Source organism: Dama dama, chromosome 11, assembly GCF_033118175.1.
Source record: "Dama dama isolate Ldn47 chromosome 11, ASM3311817v1, whole genome shotgun sequence".
In the NCBI taxonomy this organism is placed as follows: Eukaryota; Metazoa; Chordata; class Mammalia; order Artiodactyla; family Cervidae; genus Dama; species Dama dama.
Window position 1 is genome coordinate 99805836 of NC_083691.1, and position 17741 is coordinate 99823576.

The 17741-nt window shown below is 50.6% G+C and overlaps 2 protein-coding genes across 2 annotated transcripts in view; both read right to left on the minus strand.

The window, feature by feature from the left end:
• CNNM3 (cyclin and CBS domain divalent metal cation transport mediator 3) overlaps positions 1-8016 on the minus strand; it is a 31256-nt gene extending 23240 nt beyond the window's left edge. Inside the window, exons 1-2 of the mRNA XM_061155988.1 lie at positions 7755-8016; positions 6660-7613 (exon numbers count right to left, since the gene is read on the minus strand). Of these exons, the coding sequence (XP_061011971.1) occupies positions 6660-7613; positions 7755-8016 (1216 nt within the window). The remainder of the gene's footprint in view (positions 1-6659; positions 7614-7754) is intronic.
• Positions 8017-11157: 3141 nt separating this feature from the next.
• Positions 11158-17741, minus strand: part of CNNM4 (cyclin and CBS domain divalent metal cation transport mediator 4) — a 35734-nt gene continuing 29150 nt past the window's right edge. Inside the window, exons 6-7 of the mRNA XM_061155989.1 lie at positions 14214-14395; positions 11158-13708 (exon numbers count right to left, since the gene is read on the minus strand). Of these exons, the coding sequence (XP_061011972.1) occupies positions 13511-13708; positions 14214-14395 (380 nt within the window). The 3' untranslated portion in view covers positions 11158-13510. The remainder of the gene's footprint in view (positions 13709-14213; positions 14396-17741) is intronic.

The window sequence follows — 17741 nt, forward strand, 5'->3', positions numbered from 1 at the left end:
ATAACCTAACTCTACACCTAAAGCAACTAGAAAAGGAAGAAATGAAGAACCCCAGAGTTAGTAGAAGAAATCATAGAAATTAGAGCAGAAATAAATGCAAAAGAAATAAAAGAGACCATAGCAAAAATCAATAAAGCTAAAAGCTAGCTCTTTGAGAAGATAAATAAAATAGACAAACCATTAGCCAGACTCATCAAGAAACAAAGGGAGAAGAATCAAATCAACAAAATTAGAAATGAAAATGGAGAGATCACAACAGACAACACAGAAATACAAAGGGACTACTATCAGCAACTATATGTCAATAAAATGTCAATAAAACTATATGTCAATAACTTAGAAGAAATGGACAAATTCTTAGAAAAGTACAACTTTCCAAAACTGAACTAGGAAGAAACAAAATCTTAACAGACCCATCACAAGCACGGAAATTGAAACTGTAATCAGAAATCTTCCAGCAAACAAAAGCCCAGGACCAGATGGCTTCACAGCCAAATTCTACCAAAAATTTAGAGAAGAGTTAAACCTATCCTACTCAAACTCTTCCAGAAAATTGCAGAGGAAGGTAAACTTCAAACTCATTCTATGAGGCCACCATCACCCTAATACCAAAAGCAGACAAAGATGCCACAAAAAAAGAAAACTACAGGCCAATATCACTGACGCAAAAATCCTTAACAAAATCCTAGCAAACAGAATCCAACAACGTATTAAAAAGATATACATCATTACCAAGTGGGCTTTATCCCAGGAATGCAAGGATTCTTTAATATCCGCCAATCAATCAATGTAATACACCACATTAACAAATTGAAAGATAAAAACCAAATGATTGTCTCAATAGATGCAGAGAAAGCCTCTGACAAAATTCAACATCCATTTATAATAAAAACCCTCCAGAAAGCAGGAATAGAAAGAACATACCTCAACATAATAAAAGCTATATATGACAAACCTGCAGCAAACATTATCCTCAGTGGTGAAAAATTGAAAGCATTCCCCTAAAGTTAGGAACAAGAGAAGGGTGTCCACTCTCACGACTACTATTCAACATAGTTTTGGAAGTTTTGGCCACAGCAATCAGAGAAGAAAAAGAAACAAAAGGAATCCAGACTGGAAAAAGAAGAAGTAAAACTCTCACTGTTTGCAGATGACATGATCCTCTACAGAGAAAACCCTAAAGACTCCACCAGAAAATTATTAGAGCTAGTCAATGAATATAGTAAAGTTGCAGGACATAAAATTAACACACAGAAATCCCTTGCATTCCTATACACTAACAAGGAGAAAACAGAGAAATTAAGGAAACAATTCCATTCACCACTGCAATGAAAGAATAAAATATTCGGAACAAATCTACCTAAAGAAACAAAAGACCTATATACAGAAAACTATAAAACATGGATGAAAGAAATCAAGATGACACAAATAGATGGAGAAATATACCATGTTCATGGATCGGAAGAATCAATACAGTGAAAATGAGCATTCTACCCAAAGTAATCTATAGATTCAATGCAATCCCTATCACGCTACCAACGGTATTTTTCACAGAACTAGAACAAATAATTTCACAATTTGTATGGAAATACAATAAAACTCAAATAGCCAAAGCCACCTTGAGAAAGAAGAATGGAACTGGAGGAATCAACCTTCCTGACTTCAGACTATACTACAAAGCTACAGTCATCAAGACAGTATGGTACTGGCACAAAGACAGAAATATAGATCAATGGAACAAAATAGAAAGCCCAGAGATAAATCCATGCACCTATGGATACCTTATCTTCGACAAAGGAGGCAAGCATATATAATGGAGAAAAGACAATCTCTTTAACAAGTGGTGCTGGGAAAACTGGCCAACCATTTGTAAAAGAATGAAACTAGAACACTTTCTAACACCATACACAGAAATAAACTCAAAATGGATGCAAGATCTGAACGTAAGACCAGAAACTATAAAACTCCTAGAGGAAAACATAGGCAAAACACTCTCTGACATAAATCACAGCAGGATCCTCTATGACCCACCTCCCAGAGTAATGGAAATAAAAGAAAAAAATAAACAAATGGGACCTAATTAAAAGCTTTTGCACAAAGAAGGAAACTATAAGGTGCAAAGACAGCCTTCAGATTGGGAGAAAATAATAGCAAATGAAGCAACTGACAAAGAATTAATCTCAAAAATATACAAGCAGCTCCTGCAGCTCAATTCCAGAAAAAGAAATGATCCAATCAAAAAATGGGCCAAAAAACTAAACAGACATTTCTCCAAAGAAGACATACAGATGGCTAACAAACACATAAAAAGATGCTCAACATCACTCATTATCAGAGAAATGCACATCAAAACCACAATGAGGTACCATCTCACGCCAGTCAAAATGGCTGCTATCAAAAAGTCTACAAACAATAAATGCTGGAGAGGGTGTGGAGAAAAGGGAATCCTCTTACACTGTTGGCGGGAATGCAAACTAGTACAGCCACTATGGAGAACAGTGTGGAGATTCCTTAAAAAACTGGAAATAGAACTGCCATATGACCCAGCAATCCCACTGCTGGGCATACACACCAAGGAAATCAGAATTGGAAAGAGACATGTGTACCCCAATGTTTATTGCAGCACTGTTTATAATAGCCAGTACATGGAAGCAATCTAGATGTCCAATGGCAGACGAATGGATAAGAAAGCTGTGGTACAAATACACAATGGAATATTACTCAGCCATTAAAAAGAATACATTTGAATCAGTTCTAATGAGGTGGATGAAACTGGAGCCTATTATACAGAGTAAAGTAAGTCAGAAAAAAAAACACCAATACAGTATACTAACGCATATATATGGAATTTAGAAAGATGGTAACAATGACCCTATATTCGAGAGAGCAAAAGAGACACAGATGTATAGAACAGTCTTTTGGACTCTGTGGGGGAAGGCAAGGGTAGGATGATTTGAGAGAATAGCATTGAAACATGTATATTATCACATGTGAAACAGATCGCCAGTTCAGGTTCGATGCATGAGGCAGGGCGCTCAGGCTGGTGCACTGGGATGACCCTGAGGGATGGGATGGGGAGGGAGGGGGGAGGGGGGTTCAGGATGGGGAACACATGTACACCCATGGCTGATTCATGTCAATGTACGGCAAAAACCACTACAATACTGTAAAGTAATTAGCCTCCAACTAAAATAAATAAATTAATTTTTAAAAAAAGAAAGTTAAGCACAGAAGAACTGATGCTTTTTAACTGTGGTGTTAGAGAAGACTCCAGAGAGTCCCTTGGATTGGAAAGAGATCAAACCAATCAATCCTAAAGGAAATCAGTCCTGAATCTTCACTGGAAGGACTGATGCTGGAGCTCCAATACTTTGGCCACCTGATGTGAAGAGCTGACTCATTGGAAAAGACGCTGATGCTGGGAAAGATTGAAGGCAGGAGGAGAAGGGGACGACAGAGGATGAGACGGTTGGATGGCATCACTGACTCAATGGACATGAGTTTGAGTAAGCTCTGGGAGTTGGTGATGCTGTCGACAGGGAAGCCTGGTGTGCTGCAGTCCATGGGGTCACAAAGAGTCGGACACAACTGAGGGACTGAACTGAACTACACCTCCAGAAGTCTGCACTCCTCCTAGCAGCACGTGCACAAAACAATCAGCTGATACCCCAGGTCTGCACACTGACTGAGGGGTGCCTCACCGGGGAAGGGGCCTCTTCCAGACTCTAAAGTTCCAGAAAAAACCACAATCTGAAAGAGAGAAAGGAATGGGGTCTGAAATGGTAACTGCCAAGACACCAGGGCCTTCCACCTCAAGGAATTCAGAGGGATCCCTGCCTCATACACTTAGCAGAGAGACAGGAAGGGGACTGATTTCTGAAACCTCGTGCACCAAGGAGGCTACAATATGCTCTCTGTTCATGAGCAGAGGAATGAAGAAGAGGGCTGGGTTAATGAGGACTTCAGTGAGGAAACATAAAGCTAGCTGCCAAAGGACTGCATTTCACAGAAGTGGAGAGAGTTCAGGTGACACAGGAAAGATAAGGCTATCCAGCTCTGAGAATGGCCCTCACTCTCCACAGGAGTCAGGAGGTCAAGGGGACCAAAGAGTCCTCCATTCAACCTCCACACTGCATCCCCCCCACTACCTTCTAGAAGGGGGCTCTCCAGACCTGTCCCAAGGCCACCACCCCAGAACAGGAGCAGCCTGCACTGTGACTGTCCCTCCCTACCAGCAACTTCCTACCAACATTTATACCCAAGCCCAGTGGACTCCGCCATATTAGAACCAAAGAGCAGAGCGTTCCTGGCGGTCCAATGGTTGGCTGAGATCCACGCTTCTGGCCGCAGGGGCAGCAGTTCAATCCCTGGTCAGGGAAGATGCCACATGCCACACAGGCAAATTAAATAAATGAAAAGAGCAGAGAAAGGGGACATACGTAAAACTATAGCTGGTTGCAGTCACTGTACAGCTGAAACCAACACAACACCGTAAAACAGTTTTCCTCTGATGAAAAATTTTTAAAAAGCTAACAAAGAAAAGGCAGGAAAACGGCACCAGAGCAGAAGGCCTCCCGCCCTGCTGGCTTCTCCTGGCCACCGCTCTCTAGCGTCCCTCTGCAGCCATGCCTCCCTGAAGGCCCATCTCCTTCACTGCTAGCCCCACCCCCGCTTCCCCACGCCACGCCACAACTGCTCCTGCAAGGTCAAGGATATCCTGCTTGTTGGAGCCAAAGGACATGATGCAAGTCTCCTCTCCTGATCCCTCTCCTTCCCTCCCCTCTTCTCAGCAACCGTCCTCACTGCCCACCCACTCCTGCCCTGCTAGTGCCCCTCTTTCAGCTAACAGGATCACTCCCTGGGACCACCTCCCCACTGACATCCAGATCCTTCCCTCCTGCTTGAGACTTTCATTTGTGCTTCACTGCACATGGGCTGCTCGTAGCAGCCCACGTCTCAGGCCACTGCACACACAAATTCCAGTGTTCACAACAAACTCATCTGCCTGCCCCGGCCCCAAAGCCCAAGTCCTCTCTTCCTGCATGTGCTCGGCCTCAGGGAAAGGCAAGGCCACCACCAAGCCAAAACCCACATTCATCCTCAGCTCTTTCTCCCGCCCCACAGCCCCTCAGCAAACCACAAAATCCTAAGCCCACCTTCCAATGCTCTCTTGGGTCTTCCTTTCTACGCTTGCTGAGCACCCTTGTTCAGGCTACCATCACCTCTCACTAGGCCCTCCCAACCATGGGGACCCCCCTACTCTGGTCTCCACACCAGTCAGTGATCTGTGGAAACCACTTAAAGAGGGTGCCACACTCTGCCTGCAGCCACCGCCCTGGTGGTCAAGCCTGGCCTCAAGCGGAAAGATGGCAGGGGCAGGATGGTACCCTCCCCTGCTGACTCCAGGGCAGCCCGGCGGCCACACAGCCACGAGAACCACCACTGCCTCAGAAAATACCGTAATACTTGGAGATGGGCACTTGCTCCCGGGAGGCTCCTCTCCCCAGAGCAGGGCTGCAGGGCTACATTCTGAGGAAACTAGTAGAAGCACCCAGAGATTCTCCACTGGAGCAGCCAGAGCTGCCCATCAAAGTCTCCCACCCAATCCTGAGAAACAGTAGTAACAGTAACTGCCTAATTCTTCAAAACCCAAGCCTCCTGCAAGGATTAAAGGAGATGGTGCGTGAGGGTGGCCACTAGTGGCTGGCATACAGCAGTGCTAACGGTCATTAAGGCAGAGCTTTGCCTCCCTGCCCTGACAGTCCAGGGGCTCACAGGGAACCTCCTATGGGATCCCGGGACCTGGAGACTTCACAGCTGTCAGGAAGTCATTATGAGGGGCCTTGCTCACTTCTCGGCCTCAATTATGCAGTTTTTGTGATCAAGCTCATTCTAAGTCCAAAAGTGTCCCCACAGAAGTTCAAGCATGATCAAGCCCAATTACCGAGAGGGAGACTGCAGGCGAACCCAAACCTTCACAATGGGAGGGTCTCAGTTTTCACCTGAACCGGGGTGAAAGGAGAGGACAAAATGTGGAGTTAAGAAAACTTGAGCCCTTACTTGGGTTTTAGGTTTTTTTTGTTTTTTTTTTTAAGGAAAGGGAGACTAACTGGTCTCCATGATCAAGTAGCTTCTGGTGAAATCAAAGTGGAAGCTTCTTTCACACTGCAGGAAGTATTGATCAAGCATTCCCTTTTCACTGACCTTAACAATGATGCCCTGGAAACATCACAGGTTCAGCTAATTTGGTATTATACATGTGCAAACAACAGCGTCCAGGTATCTAGACCCTATACTCTATGTTCTTTCAGTTTCTATCCAAGAGTCTGGACCTGCCACAAAGCCCAAACCCACAAAAATGACCCGGTAAAGAGCTGGAAAGTTAGAGTTAAGTACACATACCTCCCCAAACTGGGTGCCTGCCCGGAAAAGATTTTTATTGTTTATAGTTCTGTCATTTTCGGAACGAAAGACTTTAAATGATATTTTCCAAGATCATTCGGAGCTACAAAACCATCATCTTCATTAAAAGGGTGCTCAGAGGCCTCCCTGTCGTCCACCGAGTTGGGACCTTTCCCCAAGGCTTCCCTAAACCCCACTCCTTCTCTGGGGGGAGAACGCTGACATTCGCGTCCTCTCCGCGATTCCCCAGCAGTTACCTCGCTTGAACTCCTCCAGGACGGCGTCCAGCTTGGTGTCGTTGAAGACGAAGTGGAGTGGGTGATTGTAGAAGCGGGTGATGGTGCTGAGCGGCGTGCAGTCTTCGGGGTCCACGAAAGCCAAGTCCTTGAGGTAGAGCATGTCCACGATGTTGGAGCGCTCGTCCTCGTACACGGGGATGCGCGTGTGGCCGCTCTGCATGATGCTGGCCAGGACGCCGAAGTCCAGCACGGTGCTGGCATCCAGCATGAAGCAGTCCTCGAGGGGCGTGAGCACGTCCTCCACTGTCCGGCAGGGCAACACGCCCTTGCTGAGATCGCTGTAGGGGTCGCCGCCGCCGCGCGCCAGCTCCAGCACGCGCTCGCGCAGCCTCCCTGGCCGCGCCGCCAGCTCCAGCAGCTGGCCCACCGGCAGCGCCACGGGCAGGGTGAGCAGCACCGCCAGGCGGCTGAGGATCAGCGCGCGCGGCGCCAGTGCCAACGTCCAGCGCCCGCTCACGGCAGCCGGCACCACCTCGCCCACCAGGAACACGAGCCCCGCGCTGCCTAGCACGGCGGGGACTGCGCGCTGGCCAGCCGCGCGGTACAGCAGAACCGCCAGCGCCGCCTGGGCCAGGCTGGCCAGCAGCAGCAGCGCGCCCAGGGCGCAGCCCGCCCAGCGCCGTGCAGGCTCCAGGCGCCGCGCCGCCGCACGCTCCGCCTCCGAGCCGCTCTCGCGCAGCACCTGCACCTCGGCGGGCGCCAGCGCCAGTGCGCTCAGCTGCAGGCCCCGCGCCAGAGCCGCCAGCGCCAACAGCCCCGCCGCCCCCAGGCCCAGAGCCCAGGGCGGCGCCTCCTCCTCGGCCGCCGAGCCGCCCGGCTCCACACGCACGGCCAGCAGCGCCGAGTGCGGGCGTGCGGCCTCGGCGCGCAGGCGCAGCAGTGCGCGCCACTCGCCCGTGAGGGCTGCCGCCTCTTCGGCCGCCGAACCGCCAGGCTCCCCGCGCACCGCCAGCCGCACAGAGTGCGGGCGCGCGTCCTCGGCGCGCAGGCGCAGCAACGCACGCCACTCGCCCGTGGGGGCCGCCGCTTCGTCGGGCGCCGCGGCCGGCCCGCCCTCGGGGCAACCCGCCCCCTCAGGAGCCACCCAGGACCAGGAGCTGTTGGAGAAGCCCGAGCCGAAGAGGCGCAAGCGGAAGGTGGCCTCCGGCGCTGCCCGCACCTCCCCTTCGTGCGCCCACCCCGCGCCCGCCGCTCCGTCCTCCTCTAGACAGACGCCCAGCACTCGCGGGTCCGGCGCCGCCTCGCCGGCGGCGTTGCCCAGGCAGAGCGCGGCGAGCAACCAGCCTAGCCGACCCGCCGCCGCCGCCGCCGCCATCGCCTGCTGCCCCCTCTCGGCCTCCCGCGCAGCCTACCTCTCCGCCTCCGCCGGGCCAATCGTCGCCAGCCCTGGAGTCTCCTCAGCCAATAGGCGGCTGGTGGGGGCGGGCCCCAGGGTCGGACTAGGCTGCGCCGGGGAGTAAACAAGCGGCGGCGAGATCCCGGGGCGGGCCGGGGGCGTGGGGCTCTTGGCCCTGTGGGCCTGGGCCGCGGCAACCGGAGGACGCTGGGCGGCGAGCTGGCCCGCTCTCCGCGGGCGTCCGGTTCTCTCCGGCCGTCCCCAGCGCCGGGAGGCCAGGCCCGTACTCTGGGAAGTCCCTGACTCGGGACTCGGGCCGCCGAGAGGAGTGGCGCTCCTGAAACTGCAGCTAGAGTATTCAACGAAGGGAGATGGTCCGTTTTCTCAGAAACCAACGACCCAAACCTCGAAGAGGGCTAAAAGAACCGGCGACTGGGCGTCGGAAGCTAAAGCTTATTTTAAGTATTCCTTGTCGCGCGCGACTCTGCTATGGGTCTGGGACGTAAACACACAGTCCCTCCTTAGATGAACTTGCACCCTGCCAGAGAGAACGAAGAATGTAAACACACGAAATCACTGCCTCATTGGAGCCTTGCAGCTACTTCGTTAATTAATACACTTTACCAGAGAAAAGTGAACACTACTCGTGCACGGATGATAGATTCCAAAGCGACCAGCCTAATATCCTGTAGCCATCCCAGCCACACTAGGAGTTGGCATCTCTGTCAGGAATTACAGTATCTGGTCACTTCACTTCTAGCAGAGGATCCTTGGGAAAATAATTCCTAACGACGAACAGGAACTGTTCAAGAGGATCCTCCCCGGATTGTTGTTTTAGAAGACTGTATGGTCCTTGACAGTATGGAATGTTCCTCAACCTGTTATATGTGAACTTTACCTGGTTGGAAGGAAATGGACAAGCTAACAAGACTTCTCTATAAGTGTGCCAACAAAATGTTTTTTTTGTATTTTCTACATTTTAATGTATTTTCAACCTTCCTAACATAAGTAGACTGATAAGACGATCCATATGAGTGTTATTTAAAATGGGCTTTGCATGGACTGTATAGAAACACATATATTGTCATGAAAATACTATTAAAAAGCTTAGGCACTGTGGTCACAGTTAAGTGAAATATACTTGTGTGGAAGGTAATGTGCAAAAATGAGTAAACCTGTGGTGAGTGACCAACATAAGTATTGTGTGAAAAATTCCAGAATAAGCTGCCAACAGAAGCAATTATGACCTTTGACCCTTTCCACCGGACTGGCATGCCTCTTTTGAAAAAATAATAATAGACTCAGTCCCTTTGGTTCACACTTGTCTCCAAGTCCAGATAAAAATGCTGACAGAGATAGAATGGACAGCATGCTTGAAATGAGCTACATGCCTGAAAAGTTAACCAGCAAAGAACAGTTCCAGAGGTAAGGTGGGAAAAACACCCAGTACCTCTACACAGGGCTCTGACCTGTGACTTTTCCTCTGGGCTCAGGCTCCCTTGGAAAACAACCTTGTAACTTATTTTGGCAGAGAAACCTTTAGATAGAACAATCAGATCACACTTGGAAAACACGAATGATTTAAACCATGAGACCCAAGGATCCAGCGCAGGGCAAACAAAGTTGCCCATGAATGACCTTCTATGAACAACATAGGTCCCACACCACTTTCCCAGCTTCTCTCTTCCGTGGCTCCGCACCATTCTTTGGTCCATTATTGCAGCATCGGTGGAGACACTTGTCAGCAGACTTCCAAGTCCCTCATGGGCGATTTTCCTTTCTGGCCATTCAGCTCAAGACATTTCCATGTTTTATTGAAATATTTATTCTTGAGTTTTAAACCCATAACTATTGTGTGTGACCCCTGACTGACTCCTGCTTCTCTCTCACGTCTGTATACATCACTTCCTCCAGCCAGTTTTCCTCGACCATCTTTACTAGGTTCAGTCAAGGTTATAGGAGCAGCATGCTCCCCTCCAATAAAATCCGGTACTTACCTTCTGGTAAGGCCCATTCATTCGTTCATTCAACAAGTATTTCCTGCATCTGGTGCCTGCAGTGCACCAGGTACTGCTCCAGCATTGGGACTACTGTTGAAATAACAAATACCCTGACCTACTGGAGCTTAAGCTCTAGTGTGAGGACAACAAAAAATACACAAATCCTTATTTTAATACCTGACAGTTAAGTTTGACAGAGAAAAAAAACAAGGCAAGATGAGGAGACAGACAGAGGGATGGGGGCCAAGCTCTTTTGGGTGGTCTGATGGGGGAAGACTTCTTCAAGGAGGTAGCATTTGAACAGAGACTTAGATGAAGCGAGGGGTGAGCCTCACAAAGACCTGGGAGAATAATCCAGGTGGAGAAGACAGCCTGAGGGGTTGGTGGCATGCAGCAGAGGCTGAAATGTGTGTGGGACAGATGAATGAATGAAATTTATTCTTGCCCACCTATACACAAGACTCTGCATTTGTTATTCCTTTTATCTGAAATGTCCTCTTTCCTTTCTGCCTACCCAATGCCTAACATTCCCCCCAGTTCCCCTCTTAAGCCAGGCTTCCTTGAGCCCCTGGCCTGGGCGCACACGATTGTACCCACCGGCTGAGGCACCTGGGGGCGCTGTGGGAGTCTGCCCGACTGAAGCCTCCGGAGTGGATATGCAGTGAGGTCCCTTCCAGGTGGTATCTCCTGGGGTGGGCACTCCAACTTGGAGACCACAACCAGCCCCCAAGTCTGGACCGAGAGGCAACTGCTGTTCTTAGACAATGCAATCATAGTTTTAGATCAAGCACCTTTCTCCTTCAGCCCCTAGAGGACAGAGGAGGGGCAGTTTGCCCATTCCAGCTGTCCCTGACCCTCTGGTTTCCATTTTACTGGATTCCTAATGGTGGCAGTTGAGCACACTTGCCGTATCGGTCTAGCAGCAGCTGGCACTCTCTAGCTCCTGTGACAACAGCCTTGATTATGTTTTTGTAAGTTACATGTCCGTTTCATTTTTTTTTTTTTTAGTGCTAAACAGTCCCAGGATGCTTGTCTCTTGCCCTGTCATAGCCAAGCACAGCCACTTCAAGCTCTGTGACAGGACCTAAGCTCAGACAGGCCAACTGCAGGCTCGCCAAGATTTATCCATATTTCATTTTTTTATTACCAATCAAAAATAAATTCCATATATCGTTTAGCAAATATTATCATTGTTTTGTGACAAAAGACACAAGAGTCATAACAACAAAACTCCCCGAGAGTCAAAACTCATAACAATGCCAAAATAAATCACAAAAATATACAAATTAAAATCTTATGCAAAATAAATACGAGTTACTTGCTACGGTGGCTGTGACTCGCCTACCCACATGGAGGCCTGCTGTTTGCGGAGGTCCCCCTTCCATGGGAAGACACGCAGGGCTGGGCCAGGTCCAGGGTACGGCTCAGCCCAGGAACCAGAGGCTGGAATAGGAAATGAGAAATTGCACTGGGAAGAGGAAGTCATCGGACCAGTAATATTGGAAATAACCATGACCCTCTGCAAAAAGTGATTATAAATGGGGACAGGGAGAGGTGGGGAGGAGGGACCATCTCTTGAGAGCATCTGTGTGTGCAGAGAGGTAGCCGTGGAAGTGTGTGTACCTGCTCCATGGACTTCACACACAAACACTAGGTTCGGGCAGTGGGTGGGCTCAGGCAGCACTCAGACCCCAGGAAAACCGTACTGCAAGCCCCCATGTGGACGCGGAGCGCAAGCTGCTCCTGGAGAAAACTAAGGGGTTTCCCTGGACAGGGCACGAAGGTCTGGTGTCTTCCTTATGGCCGAGAACCCACAGGTGTCACCACCTTCTCCCCAGACTTGTGGGAATCACTTCTGTCACTGGTGAGGCCTGTTACACTGACCAGGGCCCAGCATGCTTGGTGCAAGCCGTTTCCCGATCACTGCCAGCAGAGCACTTCGGGTACCAGGTCTCACGGGTTGAGGAAAGACGTGAATAAACAACATGCGGGAAGGCCTGCGAGGCTCCCTCGTCTGTTCCAGGCCCCCCAGCAACCGTTCCACCCAACCAAAGGGTCAAAGCGGACCTCGGTCCCACAGCCTCCCCGACAGTGGGAAGCCTGCTGCTCAGGGAGAAGGTGCAGGACTGCATGGGGCTGGGGCACCCAGGGTCCAGCACCACAGGCTTCAGCAAAGACCAGGATGACAGCTCACATTAGGATCACACACGTGGGTAGGACAGGGCTGCTGGCTGGGTGCCTTCTAGGTGGAAACCTCCTTTCCCGGGTTCTGTAAGTGCGTGAACAAGGTCATGTAAGCCTTGGCCACAGAGGAAAGGGCATGAAGAACCGACTTGTGTTGGCTTCCTACACGTCCTCCTGACCTCAATCCCCAAGAGACACTGGGGTTTGGGATTAGAAGCAGGGAATCTGGAGAGAAGGGCTTTGTGGGTCAGTAATGAGACTTGACTTTGGCTATGGAGTGGGAGGGGGATGAACTGACTGCTAACAATGTAGACGCTCATGACCAAGTTCCCTCCTGGCCCCGAAAAGAGCATCACAGGTAAACCCCGTAACATAGACACTCTCCCCACTGGGGGAAAACCTTTGGTGAAACTGAGGGCAGGGCCTGGGGAGCAGTCTGGTTAGCAGTCTTAATGGTGTGAGACCCCGCCTAATACTTCGGAGTCAGTCCCACGACAAGGGGAGAGCTGTCCAAAGGGGTGGACGTGAGGCAGACTGTGGGCACAGGGCTGAGAGGCCTCGGCCCAGCCCAACTCACCAGGAGACCCCATCAGCAGAGTTCTAGGAGGTTCCTGGGTCCAGCGATTGACAGGAGGAGGCATGCTCCTCTCCACAGCTGGGACTGTCACCTCCCTGACCAGGGTTCCCAGAAAAACCCCTTGGCCTCGGTGACGACAGGTGAGCCTTAGTGTGCGTCCAGGCAGTTGTTCTCAGCGCTATTTGGTTCTTTGCTTCCTGGGAAGAACTGTCTTCTCTCCCAAGAAGAAATCCTCCCCCAGGAGGCTGCAGTGGTGCCATCTCTGGAGGACGTGGAACAGGAGTAGGGAGAGTTGGCTCCCTGAGTCGGGGATGCAGCCAGAAGGTCACAACTGGGAGCACACTATGGCTACTGCTTCCCGGGGTGAGACACCCTGCCCCTTTTAAAGTTTCTGTGGGAAAAGAATTGCTTTTAAAGTTCCTTAACCCTGTCTTCCCTTCCCCCTGACATTTAAAAAGAGGTGCAACGAGCTGAGTTTAGGAGCGCTCCTGGTCGCCGGTATACTGCCCCACGGTCCGGGGCCGTGCAGCTGCCACCTCCGAGCTGTTCAGAGGACCCTGTCAGAGACCAGGTCCCCCTCAGGCAGGGGACCCTCTGGCTGCTCAGTCAGACAGGGTAACTGTACCCCTTCCGGCCTAACAGGCCCCCTGTCCTCTTGTGGGCCCACTGGGGAGGCCCCCGCGGGGCTGGCGGGGGACCCCGGGCCCTCCTGTCAGATGGCGCTCTCGTGAGACGTTCGGTGCAGCAAGGAGTTGCGCTCATTCAGCAGGTTCGTGGTCTCGTCCGCCAGCGGCAGCTCGGCCTTGTCAGCTGAGTTCTCGGTGCAGAGGGTGCACCCGTCCAGGGGGAACTGGGGGCAGTTCTCCATGCGTGAGGCCAGCAGCCCGTTCTGGTACTGTTGCCGGGTGATCTGCAGGGGGGTGGGCAGGGGTGGGGTGGTCACTGAGAGCAGGGTTGGGGGGCCAGGGAAACGTGGCAGGGATGGAAGCTGAGTCCAGGAAAGAGGGCATGACCCAGGGCAGAGGGTCTCAGAAGCACCCCCCACCAAAGAGTGAGAAGCCAGAGTAGGAAGGACACACATCCCAGGTCCGGGCCCGCCATGCTGGACCTGCGTGTGCCGTGTGCTCAGCTTCAGTCATGTCCGACTCTTTGCAACCCCATGGACTGTAGCCCACCAGCCTCCTCTGTCCTTGGGATTCTCCAGGCAAGAATACTGGAGTGGGTTGCCGTGCCCTCCTCCAGGGGATCTTCCCAACTCAGGGATCTTGTGTTTCCTGCATTGGCAGGCGGGTTCTTTACCACTAGCAACACCTGGGAAGCCTATCCATGCTGGGTGCAGTGGATCAAAGAAGCTGCCGATGGACTGGAGGCAGAGGACGGGACTGCCCCAGGCAGAGGGCTGTGGGAGTGCTCACCTTAATGTATTGGAGGTCCATGAGTGCCCGCACGCTGAAGTCAGAGATGTACTGGCCCAGGATCGAGCTGCCAAACTGGTTGCTGCTGCCTGCCAAGGGCACGGTGCTTGCCGTTTCTGAGCGGTCTGGGTAGCTGAGGGAGGCCGAGCGGCTGAGGGCCGTGGGGTGGGATGGGGAGCGGTCTGTGGTGGGGAGAGAGACCGTGAGATCAGGGGCCGGCCTGGTGCCCCTCACAGCTTCCTGTCCAACCTTGTCCCTCAGACGCCTGGGCAGTGGTGCCCTCACTGGAAACGGGAAGTTCTTGGGTGCAAACAAAGCCCTTACTCAAGGTCTGACTTCATCAGAGCAAACGAGTTAGTTTGTTTAGAAGTGTTGTGCAGTAAGTATTCAAAAGTCTACCCGAACAGAGAACAAAACAGAAAACAAAAACCTGAGACACAGAAAGTTTATGTCTACAAAAGCTCTCATTTCCCCCGACAAGTAATGAGGCAGGGGCAACACAGAGATGGCCCGAGTGTGGTAGACAGCATCTCAATGCCCACTTCTGTCAAGGGATGTAAACTGCACACTTTTAAACTATATGAAGAGGAAAACCTACAGTTTGTACTCTCTCACCATACATACAGACACCCCCAACGTGACACCCTGCTCGTATCTCAAAATGCTTCTAAGAGCTCAAAACCGTGTTCCATGAGACTTGTGTGTGGAACAGTCCTGCCTGTGTCTGCTGAGCCCAGCCAGTCTGGCAGGGGGATGGAGGCAGCAGACTCTTCTCACAGGAACCTGGAGGCCCCAGAGCTCCAGCTTCCCACGCTGGGGTGCCTGGAAACTGATCCCAGTCTCCATCCCATGAGGCAGAGCCCTGGGGTAGCTATGGCAGTGCCTCTTCCCATCACTAGGGGCAGAACAGGCTTCATTCAGCTGATAGTAACCAGGAAAAGGGAATGACTCAACCTCCAATGAGGAAGGAACCAGGTCCTTATTTTGCAAAAGCAAGGGCACACACATGATTGTACCTCATTAGCTCGTATTTTGGGGGAACATTCAGAGAACAATGAAATGCACCAAGAAGTTAATTGTGAAGGCATGCTGGCTTGTTTTAAACAAACAGATAGTGGCCTAAGCTGATTTGCTTAGTTAACTACTAACTTACTAATGACTCAGTTAACTATTCTAACAAACAGCCCAGTGAAAAAAGCAACCACTGAGTCTAGGTAACTGACTGAACCAACTGAGACTGAATTCAGTAATACTCCCCAACTGAATTTCATTCATAAAACTAGGAACACACAGTCTGGATATTCCAAGATGGGTAGCATACAACAGCAATCCCCAACCTTTCTGGCACCAGGGTCCAGTTCCATGCAAAACAATTCTTCCATGGACCAGGGTGAGGGCGGATGGTTTTGGGACAATTCGAGGACACTACATTTACTGTCACTTTATTTCTATTATTATTACATCGGCTCCACGTCGGATTATCAGGCATTAGATTCCGGAGGTTGGGGACCCCTGGTATACAACCACTAGAGGACCATGTGCATCTATCACTCATTCAAACTTAAGTAACACCTTGAAGGTCAATATTTCTTACTGTTTAACATTAATTATTTCGATGACATAATGCTTTTAATTAATGCTTATTAACACTCCAGAGATAGGAAGTGAATTTAAACCAACATACATTAGTCACATGGTCTGTTAAAACAGAGGTCCTAGGAATTTAAAAAATACGAAGTTTTGTTTCTGAATAATGAAATTATGATACTTAATTTTCTTAGGATTTTTCCTAATTTTCTAAATAAGCTATGTTACTATTAAAACAAACCCAAAAAAGTAACAAAAAAAACCCAGGCAATTTTGACTTGGTAATTCCATCTCTGTAAATAATATTCTAAGGACATAATCTTAAACACAGAAGAAGTTTTTCCATAAAGAGGTCTACATCACGCCATTGTTTAGAATACAGACCCCCATGAACATGCATAAGGGGGAAGTAACAAACGAAGGCACTTCTGCTTGGTGAGACCCTGCATAGCTCTAACTAGAAAGCTTATGGAAAAGTGTCTCTGGTCCCATATCAGGTAAAGACATGAGGATTCAAGCCATACGTGTGTCAACCCCGCCATCTATGAGACAGGAGCAAGTGCAGGAGAGGAGAGTGAGGCTGAGGGGCTGGCCAGTGAAGACCGACGCCGTCCACTCCGTTCTCATCAGGCAGCCTCCTGCTCAAAGGCCACTCATTACAGCCAAAAGGTGGGACCAGTGACTGCTAAGTCACCTTTTTACTTTTTTAAGAGAATCAGTTTTTTTTTAAAGTGTGCTTTCGTATATTTAAGAAGGAAAATAGCCCAACTATATGAACATCAATGGGAAACAGGTGCCTGAAATGATAGGTTTCTAGGACGGCCAGGGCCGCGGGAGCTACTTTAAGCTATGCAGGGAAACTGGAGCTCAGAGACACTCGCTGTGCTCCTCTCCCCCGGGCGCAGCAGCCCAGGCCACGGGTCTGACATCAGGACCTCTGCTGCCCCAGTGTACACGGGATACGGGAATCCCATGAACTGAAAGATGCTGGGGCCAACACGGTTCCCAGCGACCCTGGTTCAGCGCTCAGGAGTGTGACCTGAGGAAGGCCAGAAACAGCACAGGGCCTTTGGCCTTTTCCCAAATGCTTCCTGGTTTCACTATAATAGAGAAAGTACAAGTAGTAATTGAGCTCTAGCTAAACATTTTATATCAATTCTCTTGCCTACTGCGACCAACAATTCTTAAGAAGTGGGTACATGTCTTGTTCCCATTTCACAGGAGGAAATCAAGACTCAGAGGTCAGTCAGCTCCCAGAACCATTCAGCTGGTCTTGGCGGAGACGCCACTCAACCAGGGCAGTCTGACTGTGGCCGCACTTCTGACTCCAAGAGGCTGCCTCCCCCTGGCCAGTGGACACCATTTTAGCCACAGAATAAAAAAGCAAAGCTTGTGAGGAAAGGTGGGAAGGGAAGCTTCTTTTAGAGAAAGTTGCATGTGTGTGTGTGCTCAGTCGCTTCGGTCGTGCCCGACTCTTTGCAACCCTGTGGACTGCAGTCCCCCAGGCGCCTTGGTCCTTGGGACTCTCCAGGCAAGAATGCTGAGAGGCGACAAGTCGTCCTGCTGGAGTCTGTGTGGCCCTGAGCAGCAGGGCTCGCCTGGCCTGGCCGGGAACGGCCCTTCACTCCCAGCCTGTCACGTGCGGGTGTATGTGTGTGTGCACCAGTCTTCTCAAAGACTGAAGGACCCTCAGGGAAACCCTTCCAGGACCTGGGCAAAGGGACACAGTAACACAGAAGCCCAGGTCAAGCAGAACCAACACCTGTCAGGCTGGCCCACACATGTGAACGGGCGGGGGGGGGGGGGGCACAGGTGCCGGGAGGAGGGGCGGAGGTGGCCCCAGTGCCTGCTGGGAGAGGTTAATGCAGCGGCAGGATGCAGGCGACAGGTGGCAGTGCGCATCGTCTAGCCGTGCCTCGTTACCTGAGAGCCAGGAGAGCA